At 41.8% G+C, this 18,380-nt stretch overlaps 1 protein-coding gene across 6 annotated transcripts in view; it reads left to right on the top strand.

The window, feature by feature from the left end:
- The window catches only part of DROSHA (drosha ribonuclease III), a 99,195-nt gene that overhangs the window by 54,811 nt on the left and 26,004 nt on the right, over positions 1 to 18,380 (top strand). For 5 of the 6 annotated variants that reach the window (XM_073332262.2, XM_073332264.2, XM_073332259.2 and 2 more), the window contains 4 exons: positions 709 to 769; positions 4,070 to 4,129; positions 8,215 to 8,314; positions 13,670 to 13,772. In XM_073332262.2, coding sequence (XP_073188363.1) covers positions 709 to 769; positions 4,070 to 4,129; positions 8,215 to 8,314; positions 13,670 to 13,772 — 324 coding nt within the window. The remainder of the gene's footprint in view (positions 1 to 708; positions 770 to 4,069; positions 4,130 to 8,214; positions 8,315 to 13,669; positions 13,773 to 18,380) is intronic. The other variant, XM_073332260.2, reaches the window with a different exon arrangement.

Genomic DNA, 18,380 nt, shown 5'->3' on the forward strand with positions numbered 1-18,380 from the left:
GTAATACAAACAATTTAAAAAAAATAATAATAAATGACTGGCAGATCTATTCTGAATGATTGTATTTTACAGATTAGCAAACAAGTAGCTGACAAAATAAGCAAGGATAATACATCACAGAATATACTTTGTTATATTTTTGATAAGTGTATCTATTGATATTTTCATAATGCAATAAATATATTGAAGTATATTTTATAAAAATGATGAAGTCTCATTAATGAGACCCCTTTGTAACACTGCTATGAAATACTTGCTGAAACATGGAGGCAGTGCAGCTGTCAAATATGTGGGCTCTGCTGCACAACTTCATTCTCCCTTAAATACAGGCAACTGCAGTAATACAAATTGTCTGTTGTTCATACAACGTTGGGGACAAGGGGAGGGTCCATCTCTTTTGGAGCCTGGCCTTTCTGTGACTTTAGATCGGGCTCCATGAATGTAAAAGCAGTTTCCTATGGGCAGCCATTAGCTAGCCATTAGTCCCTAAAAGGATTATACCTGAATAAAAATGCCCTGCTGTAATTTAACTCTGGATCTGTGGTGTTTCTGCTTTCTGACTGACCCAATGGCATTTTTTGTTTGTATGTTTTTTTAAATGCAGAATGAGAGTTTTGCATGGTAAATACAAAGTAACATTTGAAGAAATTACTTCAGTGAAGTTGGTGGTGATTTTTAATAACTGTTTAGTATTGTTTATTTTTACAGGAATAAACACCTTGATAAACATTATGTCCCGCCTTGGGCAAGATGATCCTACTCCTTCCAGGTAAAGAAAGCAGCTAATACTTTGCTTTCAGTATTCTAGTTATGTGCTAATGTGTGTAGTTCAGCCTTTTTCTTGGACCTAGAAGATTAACTAAAAATGAAAATTCAACTCTAGTTTCTTAAAAGCCTTTGTAACAAAACAGCCAGCTGAGTTTTAACTATTGGGAAGTAAGTGCGTAAGTGCATATACTTATTTATATGCATGTGCAAGCAAAGAAAAATTGCTCCAAAAATATTGTTTTGGGTTTTTTAATAAAATCAAGTGGCTTTTTTGAAAAAGATGACCAGTCAGAGTGGTGAATAGAAAAAGTCTTTTAAAAAGGGTGTTACTCTGAACTTGCAAAGCCACCATTTGCCAAAAAACATCCTTTTGTAAAGGCACAGAAAACCAAGCACCAGTTCTTTAATGCATCCAGTGAACAAGACATTTAAGAGAACCCCTAAAGAAAATCTGCTTCAGTCAACAAAACTTAAAAGAATCATTAATACTTCTGTTTGGACAGCTCAAATGGTGGACAGCGAAATGCTACATTTATTTTACTGCATGTGCATAGCACAAACTTTCCACTGTACTTAAAAAATGATCAGAAACTAGATTCTGTGCCACCCTTACTCACAGTGAGTAGTATCTTACTCCATGAATAGTCCTATTGAAATCAACAAGGATACTGATGAAGTAAAGTATCACTCAAAATGAGCATGGGTGACACAGAATTTGGCCCAATATAAATGAATATATATATAATAACATGGAACAATATGTTTACTACAAAAGTAATTGTTTAGCTTAATAACCAATTATAATAATTATAATTACAAGTACAATAGTTAACTAAGTCACTACGAATTCTGTGCAAATGAATTACATTTGTATTGCTTAAAATTTGCATTTAGGACATGCTTTGTAATCACTTCTAGGTGCCCTGGTCCTGCGGGGCTAACCAAAGCGAGTAAGAGAGACTTGGGTCATCCTACCTATTAGAGAATTAGAAAATTGGTCGGAAATCAACAATATTCAATAAAGACAAGTGCAAAGTACTGCATTTGGGAAGGAAAACTTAAAAATTAAGTGCACAACTACAAAATGGAGAATAAATGTCTACGTGGTGGTACTGCTGAAATAGATCTGGGGGTTATAGTGGATCACAAATTGAATATAAATCAACAATGTGATGCAGTTGCTAAAAAAGCTAATATCACTCTGAGGTGTGTTAACAGGAGTGTCATAAGTAAGACATGGGAGGTAATTGTCCCACTTTACTCAGTGCTGTCCAATTCTGGGCACCACATGTTAGGAAAGCTGTGGACAAATTAGAGAGAGTCCAGAGGAGAGCAACAAAAACGATAAAAGGTTTAGAAAACCTGACCTATGAGAAAAAGTAAAACAAACTGGGCATGTTTAGTCGTGAGAAATGAAGACTGAGGAGGGACCTGATAACAGTCTGCAAATATGTTCAGGGCTGTTAAAAAAGAGAATGATATTCAATTGTTCTCCTTGTCCACTAAAGGTAGGCCAAGGAGTAATGGGCATAATCTGCAGCAAGGGAGATTAAGGTTAGATATTAGGAAAAAAAATTCTAACTATAAGAGTAGGGTAGGATCTGGAATAGGGAGATTGTGGGATCCCCATCATTGAAGGTTTTTAAGAACAGATGGGACAAGCACCCATCAAGGATGGTCTAGGTATACTTGGTCCTGCCTCAGTGTAGGGGCTGGACTTGATGACCTCTCGAGTTCCCTGCCAGCCCTCTGTTCCTGTGATTCTACCTCCATGCACAGCCATGTAAGACTCTCCCAGAGTACAGCTCTGGGTGTGGGCTGAGGAAGCAGGAACACTTGTGAACAAATGGATGAGGTGAATGCTGGGTGTGTGACGCTATACAACCCTAAAAGGTTGTTGTAAATTATTCCAATCCCCATCCCGCTTTGGGGCAAGGTCAGAGCAGCAGAGGAGGAATTGTGATTCTGAGTGACACTCCCCATGGAATGGTGCCGCTACACAGGGCTGAGCTTAAAGATTCATTCTAGTCCCTTTAGATTGTTCTTTGAGTTCTGGTGTATTTACAGTATTGTACTCCCAATTATAAAATAATATTTGCAAGTATAAGGCTAATATCCATCAAAAATTCACTCCTCCCAAAGGGAAAGAAAAACAAGGAGAAAGCACTCAGTAATTATCCTATCTCCGCTGAATGGACTGGAAAATCCATACTTCTCACATCTGTTTGCCATTATGCCTCTACAGAGAGAAGTTATACTATAACTAACACTTTGCTTTTAAATAGCACTTGGTGCTTGAACCCCTACTGAAGTTCTGCTTTTCAAAAAGTTAGATAAGTGATTTAATAATTTGAGCAAGAGCAAATGGCAATAAATGCTGTCAGACACTTGAAAAGGGAGCTCTGAAAAGAAACCACCAGTGTCTTAGGCCTCGATTCTGCAAACATGACCTATGAAATCAATAGGGCTACTCCACGTGCTTAAAGTTAAGCATGCATAAATGCTTGCTGCAGCTTGAGATATTCTGTACTGAGACTAGTTCCCTATCTTACTCAATTGGTAGTGCCTAGCTTTCTGTCCCTTACCTATTAATAAACCTGTTAATGCGGGAGGGCTTGAAAAAAAAATTAAACAAAAAGAAAAGTAAGATAGAGTACTCATAGAAGCAATAAAAAAAATGAGAGCAAGAGAGATAGGAGGACCCCAAGAGAGGAAAAGAGAGGGAACATAGCTCTTATTAGTTTGAGAGAGTCTTTGAAGATATCTTCTTCTGTTCTAGTAAGTCCTCCTACGAGCCTGAAAGAAATCTCAGAAAAGGGGCAGAGGACACTTGTCTTTGACATTAAAGGGATTGTGAAAAACAAAAGCACATACAGACTACCATGGAGTTGGAGATGCATCAACAAATCCATTGTAGAGGCATCAGGTCCAGGAGGTGTTTGTTTATTGTAGACATCTCCCCAGCAGTGCACAGAGCTAAGGTTGGTGATTTATTTTAAATCACCTGGTCTTTAAAAAGCCTGATCTCAGCATGCCATTACACACTGCTATTCAGAAAGTCTGCTTCCTTTCTCCCTGTTAAATGCTGATAAATAATCTATGAAGATTCAAAGACCTGTGGTATCAGTTCTGAGTTTGATAACCCACATGTTCTTTGCTACAATATCAGAGATGAAAGTATCAAAATAGAAAAGTAGCAGGATCATTTCTCTTCCTGATCATCAAAAGAATTAAACTTTACTGTACAAATAACCAAAATTCATTGGGGTTACTGACAATAAATCTCAAAACACTTTTTCAGGATTAACCACAATGAACGTTTAGAATTTTTGGGAGATGCTGTGGTGGAATTTTTAACTAGGTAAGTGTGGAATGTTTCTACACAGTTCTATATTGTGTCTCATTCGTCAGCTATCATATATTTTTTCCTTAACATTCAACTGTATTACACTTTCAAATGTGTAGGTTTGGATAGTCGGTGTATTTGCTGGCCTATATCCTTGCAATGATTTTAAGAGCCGCACATCTGCGTATACTTCTTTTCAAGCCTCTTACAATGCTGGCGCTGTGAAGAGTAAGATTACAAAATGAAAGGCTAATGTCTCTGTCCTGTCAATTGCTATTTGAAGTTGCTCATGACTGTAGGAGATCAACTTGTCTTGGGCCAAATACTTTAGAGCTTATAACCAATTTATAAAAAGGAGAGAGATTATTTTTAAATGTGTCATTTTGTTTCCATGCCTTCCCTTGATCTCTTCCCCTCTAATCTCAAGAGTGGTGTTTACAAGCAATATTGAATGTGTAGAATTTTTTAGGGGGATTATTCTCTAAACCTCAGTCCTTAGGGGCACAGCTTGCATCTTGTCTTTCAAGAATATATTTATATTCATGTACAAACCATTTGAAAATAATAACACAAAACAAAATTCACAGTTCATTAAAAATCACACCCCATTTTGCTAAACCGAGTCTTCTGAAAGTAGTAAATACTGGAAAATTACAAAAGTACTGGCCTTTCTCAGCCTAGTGCAAGTGGCAGCCAGCTTGGTGAAAAGTGCCATTTGTGACAAACAGCAATATCAGCATTCAATGTGAAAGATTTTATATCCTTTTCCAGAGCCCTTGTCAGTCCATTTTTAAGAGGGAAGTAGTGTGCTTAAGGGGAGGCTTTTAAAAAAGCTCTTGGTATTATGGATAAGAAAATTGCACTTTTGTAACTATCCTCTGATACCCAAAAGCTACTCTGGATTATGTGCCACGTGTCTGTCAATATCTATTTCTTTACTTTACTTTAAAAATCTGTGGCCTTTTCTAGAAGTGGAGTGGAGGTAAATTTTTTGGTGATAGAACACAAATTCCTAGTATTACTGCTTAAAAACTACTGTTTAGTAGTACACAATCCTCTGAGACTTACAAACCTGTATATTTGGATTTATATATAAATTTTAGTGTACATTTTGGGCTTGTGTATGCAATGGGGTATCATGCTTTATGGGCTTTAACGTAGTGCTGTTCAAAATAGTACTGTGTTAAAGTGCACTAGAGACCCTTTAGTGTGCATCAGCAGGGTCTATAGACCAATTAACGTCAAACATGTGAGCATGCATTGGAAATCACACCCTCATAAAGCACATTACCCCACATTGGAGACAAATCCTTCGTTTTCAGTGTTAACCTCTGAAACGACAATGAGATTTCTGAGAGATCCACACCACACTCATAAACGTTATTACTGTAGTGCATTAAAATATGCAACTTCTAGATGTATAGTTTGTTACCATTCTCTAATAAAGAAATGTTTTAGAAGGAGATCTGAAATAATCCCTCTTCCTCTCTAGAGATATATTGCATACTTGTATACAAACAAGTGTGTGTGTCTGTGATCCAGTGGGCCAGAATACCTGATCTAAAGTAATTGAAAGTTTTTGTTATCTATATAAACCTTTATCCTTTTTTACATTTTTACATTTTTTTTAATTTGACATAATTACAAGAACTCAGCAACAAGTAGTTCAGATTATTCCTCCCAATATGTGATACCTTGCATTTGTCAGTATCTCAACAATCGTATAGCCCATTCACCTAACTTTTGCCCCAGTTGAGGAAAACAATTGAGCAGTTTTTATTGTTGTCTGATTTAAATAATTTCTTGTCATCTGCAATTTTTTCCATCTTGCTCTTTGCACGCTTTTCGAGATCATTGATGAATATGTGAAACATCACTGTATGGACCCTTATGATACCTCACTATTAACCTTTTGTTAAATTGAGGCCCAGATTTTTAAAACTGACTAATGATTTTAGGTACCTTATGTGATACCCTCTGGCGTACAACCTGGACTGTGAGACTGCTGTGACCCCTTTTAGTCTCTGTATCAGGGTACCTCTCATACTGCTCTGCTAGTGACAAGCAGCCCCTTCAGGCTTTGCTCTCACATAGCCATTAGCCTTTGAAGGCACACCCAAAGTTACTTGCAGGCTCTCACAGTCACTCATGAACTATACACAGGGAGACACCAGCAAATCCCCCCAGCTCCAGCTTTGTACCCCAGAATGTACACCACTCAAGACCTTCTTGATCAGTGTAAGCTCATTAATTAGTTTGCCACTCCTTCAAAGTGTAGTGAACATGCCCCAGCCTTTGTAGTCTGAGTAGAATCCTTAAGTACCTTAGACAAACTGGTAAAAATAAAACATTAAAATAAGTTTAACTACAGAAAGATAGATTTTAAGGGATTATAAGTGTTTGGCATAAAGGTCAGAGTTGGTTACATAAGAAATAAAAGATAAAACCACAATCTAAATCCTAAACTTTATCAGACTAAGCAAGATTTGAATCAAGTAGTTCTACCTCACTGTACTGGGCGTTGCAGGCAGAATTCAATTCATAATTCATACTAACTAGAAAGCCTAGTTAGGACCATCCCTTCTCCCCAGTTCAAGGATGTTTCCCTTTGTCTTGCAAACGTTCTTGGTTCCAGGTGTTGAGATGGGGGAGGAGAGAGGCGAAGTGGCAATGTCATTCCCCCATATTTTATACTCTCTTCCAGGTGCTGGAAAGATCCTCGCTGTGTCACAGGGGTTAGACAGCCTCCATCTTGTATGTGCTCTCTCAGGAGTCTTTGGGAGGGGTCCACTGGGAGAGTAGACTCTCCTTGATAGGCCATCAACACATGGCTGACTAGTTCTGATGTTAATCTGTCTTGGAGGTGTTAGTTGCTCCTTTGTTGCCACGGAAAGGCTAACTGTGGGCATCTCCCAAACTCACAACATATTTCAGTAACACACATGCAAAACTTCATGGCGTTAATTACAATGGTAATATATACAATTCAACAGGATAGTAATGTTCAACAATCCTGGCTTTTCAAATGATACCTCACAGGTAACATATTATAGTTATATAACTGTGGTGAATATATAGGTACAGGTGTTATTTTGAGGTACAGTGTGTCACACTTTAATTTTTGCATGACCATCTTGAGATAGCTCAAGGGGGGTTAATTTTACAGAGCATGCTGAGCACACTGTCTCTAAAGATCCTGTCTCCTCATTGTCTTTGAGATTGGGCTCCCGTAAACTAAGGCACCCAAAATCACTGGTCACTTTTGCAGATCTTGGATGGACGATTTAATTCCTGCTTTCTTCTACAGACTGTTAGCCAATTTATAATCCATGATTGTACTTAATTTCCTTAAATTAATTCCTTAATTACCTCATGAACTACTTTAATAAAGGCCTTTTAGAAGTCCATTATGTTTGTTCCTGATTAATTTTTCACTATATATACTGTTAACTATATTTTTCCAGATGTGTCACCTTGGATAAAAATAGGGTAGTTGATTTCACTTTTGCGTAGCCAGTTACTATGCAGTTTCACTATCATCAGGCTCTTGTGCACACTGTTGCAATGTTCGGTTTGCAGTAGCTTCAGGGAGAGGTTTGCCTTTAAAAACAAACAAACAAAAACCCAAACTTTTCAGTGGAATTAAAAAAAATAGTATTGTAAAAGCATTTTTAGAAACCCCCTACACCTTGGGCCAGATTTGACTGAATGGTGTCTCCTTACTGTGTTCGCCTGTCTGGAATCAAGCTGTTTTCCCTCACCCTGAAGACTGCTTGCTCTGAGTGTTTTGCCCCAGCATTCTTTTGTTGTAGAGGTCCAAGCTACCATTGAACTCTGCAGAGAAGATGACAATATGTGTGATTTCAGATGGTTAAAAATTGTATGCTAAATAGTAAAAAGATGATCTACACAATACTGTTTAAAAACAAACAAACAAGTTTTTACCATAGCTCTGGTGAAGTTCTGTTGTGGAGAGGGAACTTTGTCACCCATTAGAGAACATGTTGAGGTGTCAGCATCCCACAGAACAGCAGCTAATTGGTATAGACACTAATAGCAAATGTATCAGTGTTGAGACCATTTGAACTTTTTCACTGCAGCGTCCATTTGTACTACCTGTTTCCAAGCCTAGAGGAAGGGGGGTTAGCTACATATCGCACTGCCATTGTTCAGAACCAGCATCTTGCTATGCTGGCCAAGGTATGTACAGGCATTTTTATCTCTTTATTGGAATCCTGTAGCTATGATGTCTGGCAGTGGGTGGGTTAGTTACTGGTCTGTCTGTCCACCTATCAGTGTCTTTACTATATGTTTTGGATTTGAGTTTGGTCACTAGCTCTGTCATTAGTTTTTCAGGTAAACTTTGAGGAAGCCAAATTTGGAATCTGATAAGGGGAGGGAGGGATATGGAGGGGGCATTCAGGAGGAGTGACTCCTTCAGCTAATATACGAACTTCTAGGGCTCCTGTCATTAAGGCCTCCGTATATTTAACCGTTTGTTGCACTGGAGCTAGTGAATGGATAATTGAAGAGCAAATTTGATAGTTGTAGAAGAACCTATAGTACAGCTTATGTAGCAAGAAAGCGTAGGGGGAGAAAGGTGAGAAAACTCCGTTTGATTATTTCCCAGCCTGGATATTCACTTTTCAGGTTTACTGCCTTCTGGCAAAGAATAATATTATAAGATTAAAGTATGGAAAAATACAAGAAGTTCTATGAACTTCAGCTTGTTGTCAGATTCTGTGAGTGATACGTTTTTGGTGGATTTTTAAAAATGTTCTCTGTGATACTAAGATTGGAATATGCTACAGAAACCCAATTAAAACCATTTTCACGATGGTTTGGTATTCTGTTGTTCAAATTTGGGTTTGTTATCAGTGAAAATCTTACTACATTTGATTTAAAAGAAACACCCTCCCTCCAGTAACAACAACAATATTGCAGGCCAAAGAGTTACTAAGATTACACCACCCAAAATTGATACTCTAAATATATTACCTATGGTTTCAAAATGCCCTTTTTAGTCTTCTTTCTCCATAGCCAATAATTTAAAAATGTATGATCAAGTCCAGAATTATTGTGAAAGATTTTGCATTTAACTTCCTGTCCTTGTGCTCTTCATTTCCTGTCAGGAATGGAGAGGCAAGGAATGAATCCAGTAATTTTCTTCCAAAGGGCTTCTTTAAGTACATACTGACCAAGACAGTACAGATTACAGAAAAGCTTTTCAATCAAAGCTCCATTCATAAATATATTGTTGTTAAACTACCTGACACTTTAACATGCTTTATCATTTAAAATCCTGTGTGAAAATGGTGCATATGTTCTTAAAAATATCCATGTTCTAAATATGTTACCACATTTATGGCATCTTTTGAGAAAGTTGCTTCTGTATCTTATAGCATGTTTTATAATGTAAATATATTTTATTTATTAAATATAAAAGTACCTGATTTTTGGAGGGATGCTTTGTTTCCATCATCTCTTCCCTCCCCTTCTCCCTGAGCCCAGTTTAAATATCCCTCTACAACATCACACTGCTTCAAACTTTCTTCAGTTCAAAGAAGATAAGTAAGATCTCCGGTATATGTTGGTCTGTAATTGTCTGGAAAGGTCATGGTTGAATAATACGAGGTAGATTCTTCTGTATTGTGGCTTGCCCTAGTCCTCTGTGGATTTCTCTGAGGATCCAATATGTGGGAATATTTCTTCTGGCTGAGCTGGCCCATCTTCTCTAAGGGCTTGTCTACATTACCCGCAGGATCGTGGGCAGTGATCGATCCACCGGGGGGTCAATTTATCGCTTCTAGTCTAGACGCGATAAATCGACTGCCAAGCACTCTCCCGTTGACTCCAGTACTCCACCACCGGAGCGAGAGGCACAGGCGGAGTCAACGGGGGAGCTTCAGCTGTCAACTCACCGCAGTGAAGACACCGTGGTGAGTAGATCTAAGTATGTCGACTTCAGCTACGTTATTCACATAGCTGAAGTTGCGTAACTTAGGTCGACCTCTCCTCTCCCCCCTCACCCCCCCAGTGTAGACCAGACCTTATAGTCTGTATCTACATATGGAGACACAGAACACCTGGGTTTTCCTTTTAGGAGTCTCCTTCAACCATTGCTGTAGCTCAGAGTGGGACACGTTTGATTTGGCAAAGATAGGTTTGGGTTGGTTGGTTGGTTGGTTTGTTTGTTTGTTTTTGGCAGACTGTTTTAGATGCACCTGTAGGCCACCTACCTTTCTCAAAGTCCCTATTTTATTCTAGGTTTTGGTGCACCCAAATTGTTTGCATAATTTTGGGATTCAAACTACCAATTTCTGTTGCTCTCAAACTACTTTATAATCCAGTTTTAGAAAAGATATTGGCAACCTACCTTGATCAAATCTGAAATTAATAATTTATTCAAAAATGTATTAAGCTGGAAAAAGTTCTTCAAAAATTTCTTTAATGGCTTTGTGTCAAAAAGATGAATCATACAATCATAGAATATCAGGGTTGGAAGGGACCTCAGGAGGTCATCTAGTCCAACCCCCTGCTCAAAGCAGGACCAATCCCCAATTAAATCATCCCAGCCAGGGCTTTGTCAAGCCTGACCTTAAAAACTTCTAAGGAAGGAGATTCCGCCACCTCCCTAGGTAACGCATTCCAGTGTTTCACCACCCTCCTAGTGAAAAAGGTTTTCCTAATATCCAACCTAAACCTCCCCCACTGCAACTTGAGACCATTACTACTTGTTCTGTCATCTGCTACCACTGAGAACAGTCTAGATTCATCCTCTTTGGAACCCCCTTTCAGGTAGTTGAAAGCAGCTATCAAATCCCCCCTCATTCTTCTCTTCCACAGACTAAACAATTCCAGTTCCCTCAGCCTCTCCTCATAAGTCATGTGTTCCAGTCCCCTAATCATTTTTGTTGCCCTCCGCTGGACTCTCTCCAATTTTTCCATATCCTTCTTGTAGTGTGGGACCCAAAACTGGACACAGTACTCCAGATGAGGCCTCACCAATGTTGAATAGAGGGGAACGATCATGTCCCTCGATCTGCTGGCAATGCCCGTACTTATACATCCCAAAATGCCATTGGCCTTCTCGGCAACAAGGGTCACTGTTGACTCATATCCAGCTTCTCGTCCACTGTCGCCTCTAGGTCCTTTTCTGCAGAACTGCTGCCTAGCCATTCGGTCCCTAGTCTGTAGCGGTGCATTGGATTCTTCCGTCCTAAGTGCAGGACCCTGCACTTATCCTTGTTGAACCTCATCAGATTTCTTTTGGCCCAATCCTCCAATTTGTCTAGGTCCCTCTGTATCTTATCCCTCCCTGCCACCGTATCTACCACTCCTCCTAGTTTAGTATCATCCGCAAATTTGCTGAAAGTGCAATCCACACCATCCTCCAGATCATTTATGAAGATATTGAACAAAACCGGCCCCAGGACCGACCCTTGGGGCACTCCACTTGATACCGGCTGCCATCTAGACATGGAGCCATTGATCACTACCCGTTGAGCCCAACAATCTAGCCAACTTTCTACCCACCTTATAGTGCATTCATCCAGCCCATACTTCTTTAACTTGCTGACAAGAATACTGTGGGAGACGGTGTCAAAAGCTTTGCTAAAGTCAAGAAACAATACATCCACTGCTTTCCCTTCATCCACAGAACCAGTAATCTCATCATAGAAGGCGATTAGATTAGTCAGGCATGACCTTCCCTTGGTGAATCCCTGCTGACTGTTGCTGATCACTTTCCTCTCATGTAAGTGCTTCAGGATTGATTCCTTGAGGACCTGTTCCATGATTTTTCCGGGGACTGAGGTGAGGCTGACTGGCCTGTAGTTCCCATGATCCTCCTCCTTCCCTTTTTTAAAGATGGGCACTACATTAGCCTTTTTCCAGTCGGCCGGGACTTCCCCCGATCGCCATGAGTTTTCAAAGATAATGGCCAATGGCTCTGCAATCACAGCCGCCAACTCCTTTAGCACTCTCGGATGCAACGCATCCGGCCCCATGGACTTGTGCACGTCCAGCTTTTCTAAATAGTCCCTAACCACTTCTTTCTCCACAGAGGGCTGGCCACCTACTCCCCATGCTGTGTTGCCCAGCGCAGCAGTCTTGGAGCTGACCTTGTTCGTGAAGACAGAGGCAAAAGAAGTATTAGCTTTTTCCACATCCTCTGTCACTAGGTTGCCTCCGTCATTCAGTAAGGGGTCCACACTTTCCTTGGCTTTCTTCTTGTTGACAACATACCTGAAGAAACCCTTCTTGTTACTCTTAACATCTCATGACTATGTAAAAGGAAACCTAGTAACTCTTATGGGCATTTCCATATCAAAATGATCACATATCACAAGATACATGTGACTCAGTATCTGTATATATAGGCAAGCAGTCCTGTAGATCATTGGTTCTTAAACTAGTGGCGCCCTTGTTCAGGGAAAGCCCCTGGTGGGCCAGGCCAGTTTGTTTATCTGCCGCATCCGCAGGTTCGGCCGATCATGGCTCCCACTGGCCGTGGTTCACTGCTCCAGGCCAATGGGGGCTGTGGGAAGGGCGGCCAGCATGTCCCTCGGCCCGCGCCACTTTCTGCAGCCCCCATTGGCCTGGAACGGCGAACCACGGCCAGTGGGAGCTGCGATCAGCCAAACCTGCAGACGTGGCAGGTAAACAGCCCGGCCCACCAGGGGTTTTCCCTGAACAAGCGGCGCCCCTAGTTTGAGAACCACTGCTATAGATTATAAAACAGACTGATGTGAATATTGCACATTTGGGGAAAAAAGAAAGCCATGTGGCCCTGTGGGGGCAGAGATAGCTCAGTGGTTTGAGCATTGGCCTGCTAAACCCAGGGTTGTGAGTTCAATACTTGAGGGGGCCATTTAGGGATCTGGGCCAAAAATTGGGGATTGGTCCTACTTTGAGCAGGGGGTGGACTACATGACCTCCTGAGGTCCTTTCCAGCCCTCATATTCTATGATTAACTGTTCCACAGACTAGAGGCATTTGCTACTGCCACGTGTTGCTGCGGTAGGCCTGCTTCAGGAAGGAGATGGATTTTTATTGGATTCTGGCCACCGAGGTTACTTCCCTCTAACTTTATTCCTCTTCTCTTAAGTGAAATCTTTCTCCCCATCTTTAATTCCCCCACTTCTTTAGGGAAAAACATCATGAAATTATACTACTGTGGCATCATTCAAACATGAGACAGGATTAGGTTCATTCTTACCTCTTTTCCCCCATCAAACTCATCCACAGAGGTCAGTACTGCCATCGCTCCCTATGGCTTTCCTTCCACCCTTGGTTTTACTGTTTTTCTTTATCCTGGATAGTTGTGTCAAGAATTCAATATCAAACTTTAATTGTTTACATAGTAAGCTACAACAGAGTAGTCTAGTTTTATATTTGAGGACTAATTATGCACCATTGTTAGCTGGAAGACTGCTTTTCAATTTCCTCAAAGTGAGTTGTTCCACAATAACGTATATAACCTGAATGCTTGTATTTTTATAGTGCAAATGGTCAACTGTTTCCACTTTTCACATATTGTGTTGGTATTTGTAGAAACTGGAACTGGATCGGTTTATGCTTTATGCTCATGGACCTGACCTTTGTAGGGAATCGGATCTACGTCATGCGATGGCCAACTGTTTTGAAGCCTTAATAGGTAAAGTATGTGCCTACTCTGTATGTATGTATGTGTGCATGTTACATATATTATCCATAATATTATTTTGTATGCAGTAGGACTATGAAAAACATTGGTTTCTAACCTTCTTAATGAAATATTGACCTTTTTTTACTTACATATATAGTCCTGAAGCTTTACAACTCCACCACTTCTTAGAAGAGACCAGGGCGCAGGCAGTCTAGCCTAGTGGCCACAGTGGGTGGAGGTCTGCACACCAGGGACAGTAGTCACTGATCTGGAGTTGGAAGAAACACAAGAGGTGGACTGTAAGGAAGAGTGAGGCTGGGGTTGGAGACTGGAGATCAGAGGGAGTAGCAGGCTGGACTCAGGAGGCAAGAGTCAGGGTCAGAGACAGGCTGGAGTCAGAGACTGGAGATCAAGGAAAGTCTGGCATTGCAGCAGGCTGATGTCTGTGTGATTGCCCGGGCAACCTCTGGAGTTAAATAGGGCAGTTGGCCAATCAGAGGGTCGTCACTCTGTCTCTTGAGCAGTACTTCTTGTGGTGCCTACTCTCCACAGTGCTCCCTCGCTATGCCTTAGTGTGGCCTCCCAGTGGTACAGTAGGAATAGCAATTGTCTCAGGCTCTGCAGACCTGGGTTCTAGTCCCCAGATCCTTTAACTTATGCATGATACACACTTTGGTACTGAATGCCATGTGAACTCCACTGATTAACATTGGGCTTCTGTAAAGAAACAGGCAGGTGGAAGTTCAGGGCTTCAAAGTGAAGTTGCATGTACCTGCAAATCTGTGGAATCTCTCACAATGAAGTAGAAATGTTCATAGAATAATTTAACTGTGAAAGGAAGTTTACTATAACTGCACTTTTGCTTCCTCCTCTACTCTCCAGTGAGCATGTCTCTCTAGACTGTTCCTAATCCTGAGTATTTGCCTGTTCTGACTGCTATCCAGATTTTGCAGACAGTTTGAACCAAGTCATACACATTTTCCATTGCCCGCTAATTTGCGAGACTTGGATAAACCAGCCAAGACGATTTTAGGGTTTTTTTGGTTGGTTGGTTGGTTTTTTGTTTGTTTGTTTTTTTCTTCAAAGACAAACCTTGAGAATTCAGCCAAGGCAGTATAGGAAAGTATAGCATGCTACCAAAGCTCTTCCAGCTGAAAGAAGAACCAGCATCAAGTCAGCTGGAGGGCCCTAAAATCTTGATTGATGACTGACTGCACTGGGTAGCAAGTATCAGTGAAGAGAGAAAACCCCAGTGTCATCTGCTGTTATCAACCAAAGCACAGAAAACAAGTTGGCAGGCAAATGAAAATTGGTGTGCAGTGTATTCCGAGTTATAGGCAAGTTTTACTGTACATAATGTTTTTTTTTAAATAATTCATCTTTATATCTGGACAGAACAAACAAAATATTAATATAAATACATTTTTGTATATAAATGTGTGTGTATGTTGTGACGGGGCAAGGCCAGATGGCTATGGAAAAATAGTGGGAGATAGAATCATAGAATATCAGGGTTGGAAGGGAGCTCAGGAGGTCATCTAGTCCAACCCCCTGCTCAAAGCAGGACCAATCCCCAACTAAATCACCCCAGCCAGGGCTTTGATATATTAGCTCTAGGCTAAACAAGTCCCTGGTACCCGGATAAGTTAAATGGCAACTGCTCTAGGTCAATTAAGACACCTGGGGCCAATTAAGAACTTTCCAGAAGTTACCTGCCCTGGCCCCGCACCGCTCGCGGAAGTGTCCAGCATGACCCTGGGAGGATATGCGGGGGGGCTCTGCACGCTGCCCCTGCCCCAAGCACCAACTCCACAGCTCTCATTGGCCAGGAACTGCAGCCAATGGGAGCTGCAGGGGCAGTGCCTGCGGGCAGGGGCAGCATGCAGATACCCCTTGCCCCCCCCGCTCCCCCACCTAGGAACCGCTGCCACAGGGATTTGCAGGTCGCTTTCAGGGGCTGCCCAAGGTAAGCACTGCCCGGCCAGAGCCAGCATCCCTCCCGCACCCCAGCCTCCTGCTCCGGTCCAGAGCCCACATCCAAACTCCCTCCAAGAGCCTGCACCCCCCCACACACACCCAAACTCTCTCCCTGCCCCCCAACCCTCTGCCTGCCCCAGCCTGGTAAAACTTAGTGAGGGTGGGGGAGAGCCAGCGACAGAGGGAGGGGGTATGGAATGAGCGGAGGCGGGGTCTCGGAGAAGGGGCGGGGCAGAGGCAGGGCCTTGGTGAAGGGGGCAGGGCAAGGGCTGAGGTGGCTTAAGCTTCCCCAGCATTGAAGCATGATCCTAGTGCTGACTGGTCTGCCCTGAATATGATATTGGATATTGGACTATGACCTATGAACTACATTCTAAAAGAACTCTTTGCAAAGCTTTACAAAGCTCACCATATCTATGTATCTGAACCTCAAGAATTGAACTCATGTCTGTATGTATATTGATCTTTTAACCATACTCTCTCTCTTTCTTTTTTAATAAATTTTAGTTTAGTTAATAAAAATTGTCTATAAGCATGTATTTGTGTAAGATCTGGAATATTCAATAACCTGGGAGATAATGTGTCCGATCCTTTGGGATTGGTAGAACCTTTTCTTTTATATGATGAAATGAGATTCAGAGATCTTCATATTTGACTTGGGTACCTGGATGGAGGCCTGAGGCTGGGTTACTTTAAAGGAACGGTGTTGTTGGGACTTCTGAGTAACCGGTGAGGTAATAAAGAAGCTCTTTTGTGCTGGCTTGGTAAATCTAAGTTTTAAAATATCCACCAGCTTTGGGGATCAACTTCCCCATTTGTTGCAGTTCACCCTAATTGGGTAACCTCAGCTGGCCCCCACTGGGACACTGTTCGCAATGTGTTATTAATTTTGGTAAAAATGTATAAGGAAAAGTTTTTCTGTGTAAGTTTGGATGTGTGCTATACCCTATGCCCATCCCCTATATTTGAGTCTGATCAACTCAGCTTAGCTTTGCTGTATAAAGGAACCTACGTGGTGAAACTAGAGACAAACTGAGTTCTTGGGGCACCAAGTAGAAGAGGTCTCAGAGGAACCTCAGCACCAACTACCTGGCTTCACCATGCTAGTTAAGATACGGACCACAGCAAACCACATCAGAACCCACTCGCTATTGAAGCTACCTACTAAACAGATGGAAAGTGAAGGACAGCCCCAATATGTGAATATGGAGAAGGCATCCAAACCATGGAACGTCTAGTGAACCACTGCCCTCTAAGATCATTCTCCGGGGGCACAGCCTTGATTAATTCCATGTTGTCGGAAGCCATAAAATGAATGACAATCCTGGACGTCCATTTTTAATGCTGTTTTTTAGGTTGCCATATGTGATGAGGCACTCACCTCTGGTCAATGCCTCCTGTAAGCTGGGTGCAATCCTGCACTTTTTCTCCGCTCCTGGCACCCTGTTGACCGCTGACCTCACTAGACAGGACTTCAGTGGCTCAGTCCTCCAGCCAAGCCACACATGATGCACGAATGAAACCCTGCTGGGGTAACAAAGGTCCAACAAGGACTATTGCTGTGCCTTTATTAGTGTTTACAGCCCTGTCTCTGGTTTCAGTTTGAGCCCCTTCTTGTCTAACTTTAAGTCCTTCCCTGGCCTGTTATAGGACTTTTCCCCTGGAGACTCTTTGTCTTCACTAGTTCTCACTGCCCCACCTCTCCAGCCAGGTCATCACTCAAGTTCAGTCCCCTTCCAGAGGGGTAACCATGAGACAGTCTGGCCATATCAGGGTCTTCAGCCCCATTCCAGCTCTTTGCTTCAGCTTCTAAACATACCTTATCCTCTTCTTGGGGCTTAGGTCACTTCTCCAGTGGTTGGTGCAGGGACCTGGTCTTACCTACTACTCCGGTCCCAGCCAGGGACCCTATGAACTGCAGTCTCACACTCCTCTCTTTAACTCCTTCAGTTAGCTGCTACTGTTTTTCTTGGGCATTTTCCCACTGGATTTCTTTCCTTTCACCCATTACTTTAAGATTACAGTTCTCCGGTCTACTCTCTCCTTGCAGAAAGCAAAATGCAGCCAGAACTCAACTTCTGGTAAACTCTTAGGCCCTGTAGCCAAAGCAGAGCACCCTTCCTTGCTACGCAAGTCACAGCTAGGAACTGACTTGCTAAGCCCCTGCAGCTCCTTTTAACTAAGCCAGCTGGCCTTTGATTGACTGCGTCTTGTGAAGCCTCTCTAAGAAGGCCTGGAGGACCCACCTTTTGCTGTTTTTCTCCTGGGGCAGTGTGTAGCAGGGCCATGAGTCTCAAACAGGGGACCTTGAAGAGCCAGGTACACCTGTTACACTGTACAATATAAGAAAGATTTCCCCCATGATCCCAAATCAAAAGGTTTGTTTCCATCTAAATCCACTAAAGGACCCAAAATATCAGTTAAACGTCATTCCTATATAAAATTGCGACAAGGTCCTAACAGTACCGGTGCTCAGAACTATGATATAAGTAATTTAAAAAACCAGCAATATTCAACACCCCATTAAACCTAACTTGAAATAAAACCCCCCTACACTGATGTCAATTTGGGAAATAATATATTATTGGGTGGGGGGGGGCGGGGAGTACTGATGGGTTTCGAATGTTCAGAGTAGTTCTG

The sequence above is a fragment of the Lepidochelys kempii genome, chromosome 2 (genome assembly GCF_965140285.1).
Source record: "Lepidochelys kempii isolate rLepKem1 chromosome 2, rLepKem1.hap1, whole genome shotgun sequence".
Taxonomy (NCBI): Eukaryota; Metazoa; Chordata; order Testudines; family Cheloniidae; genus Lepidochelys; species Lepidochelys kempii.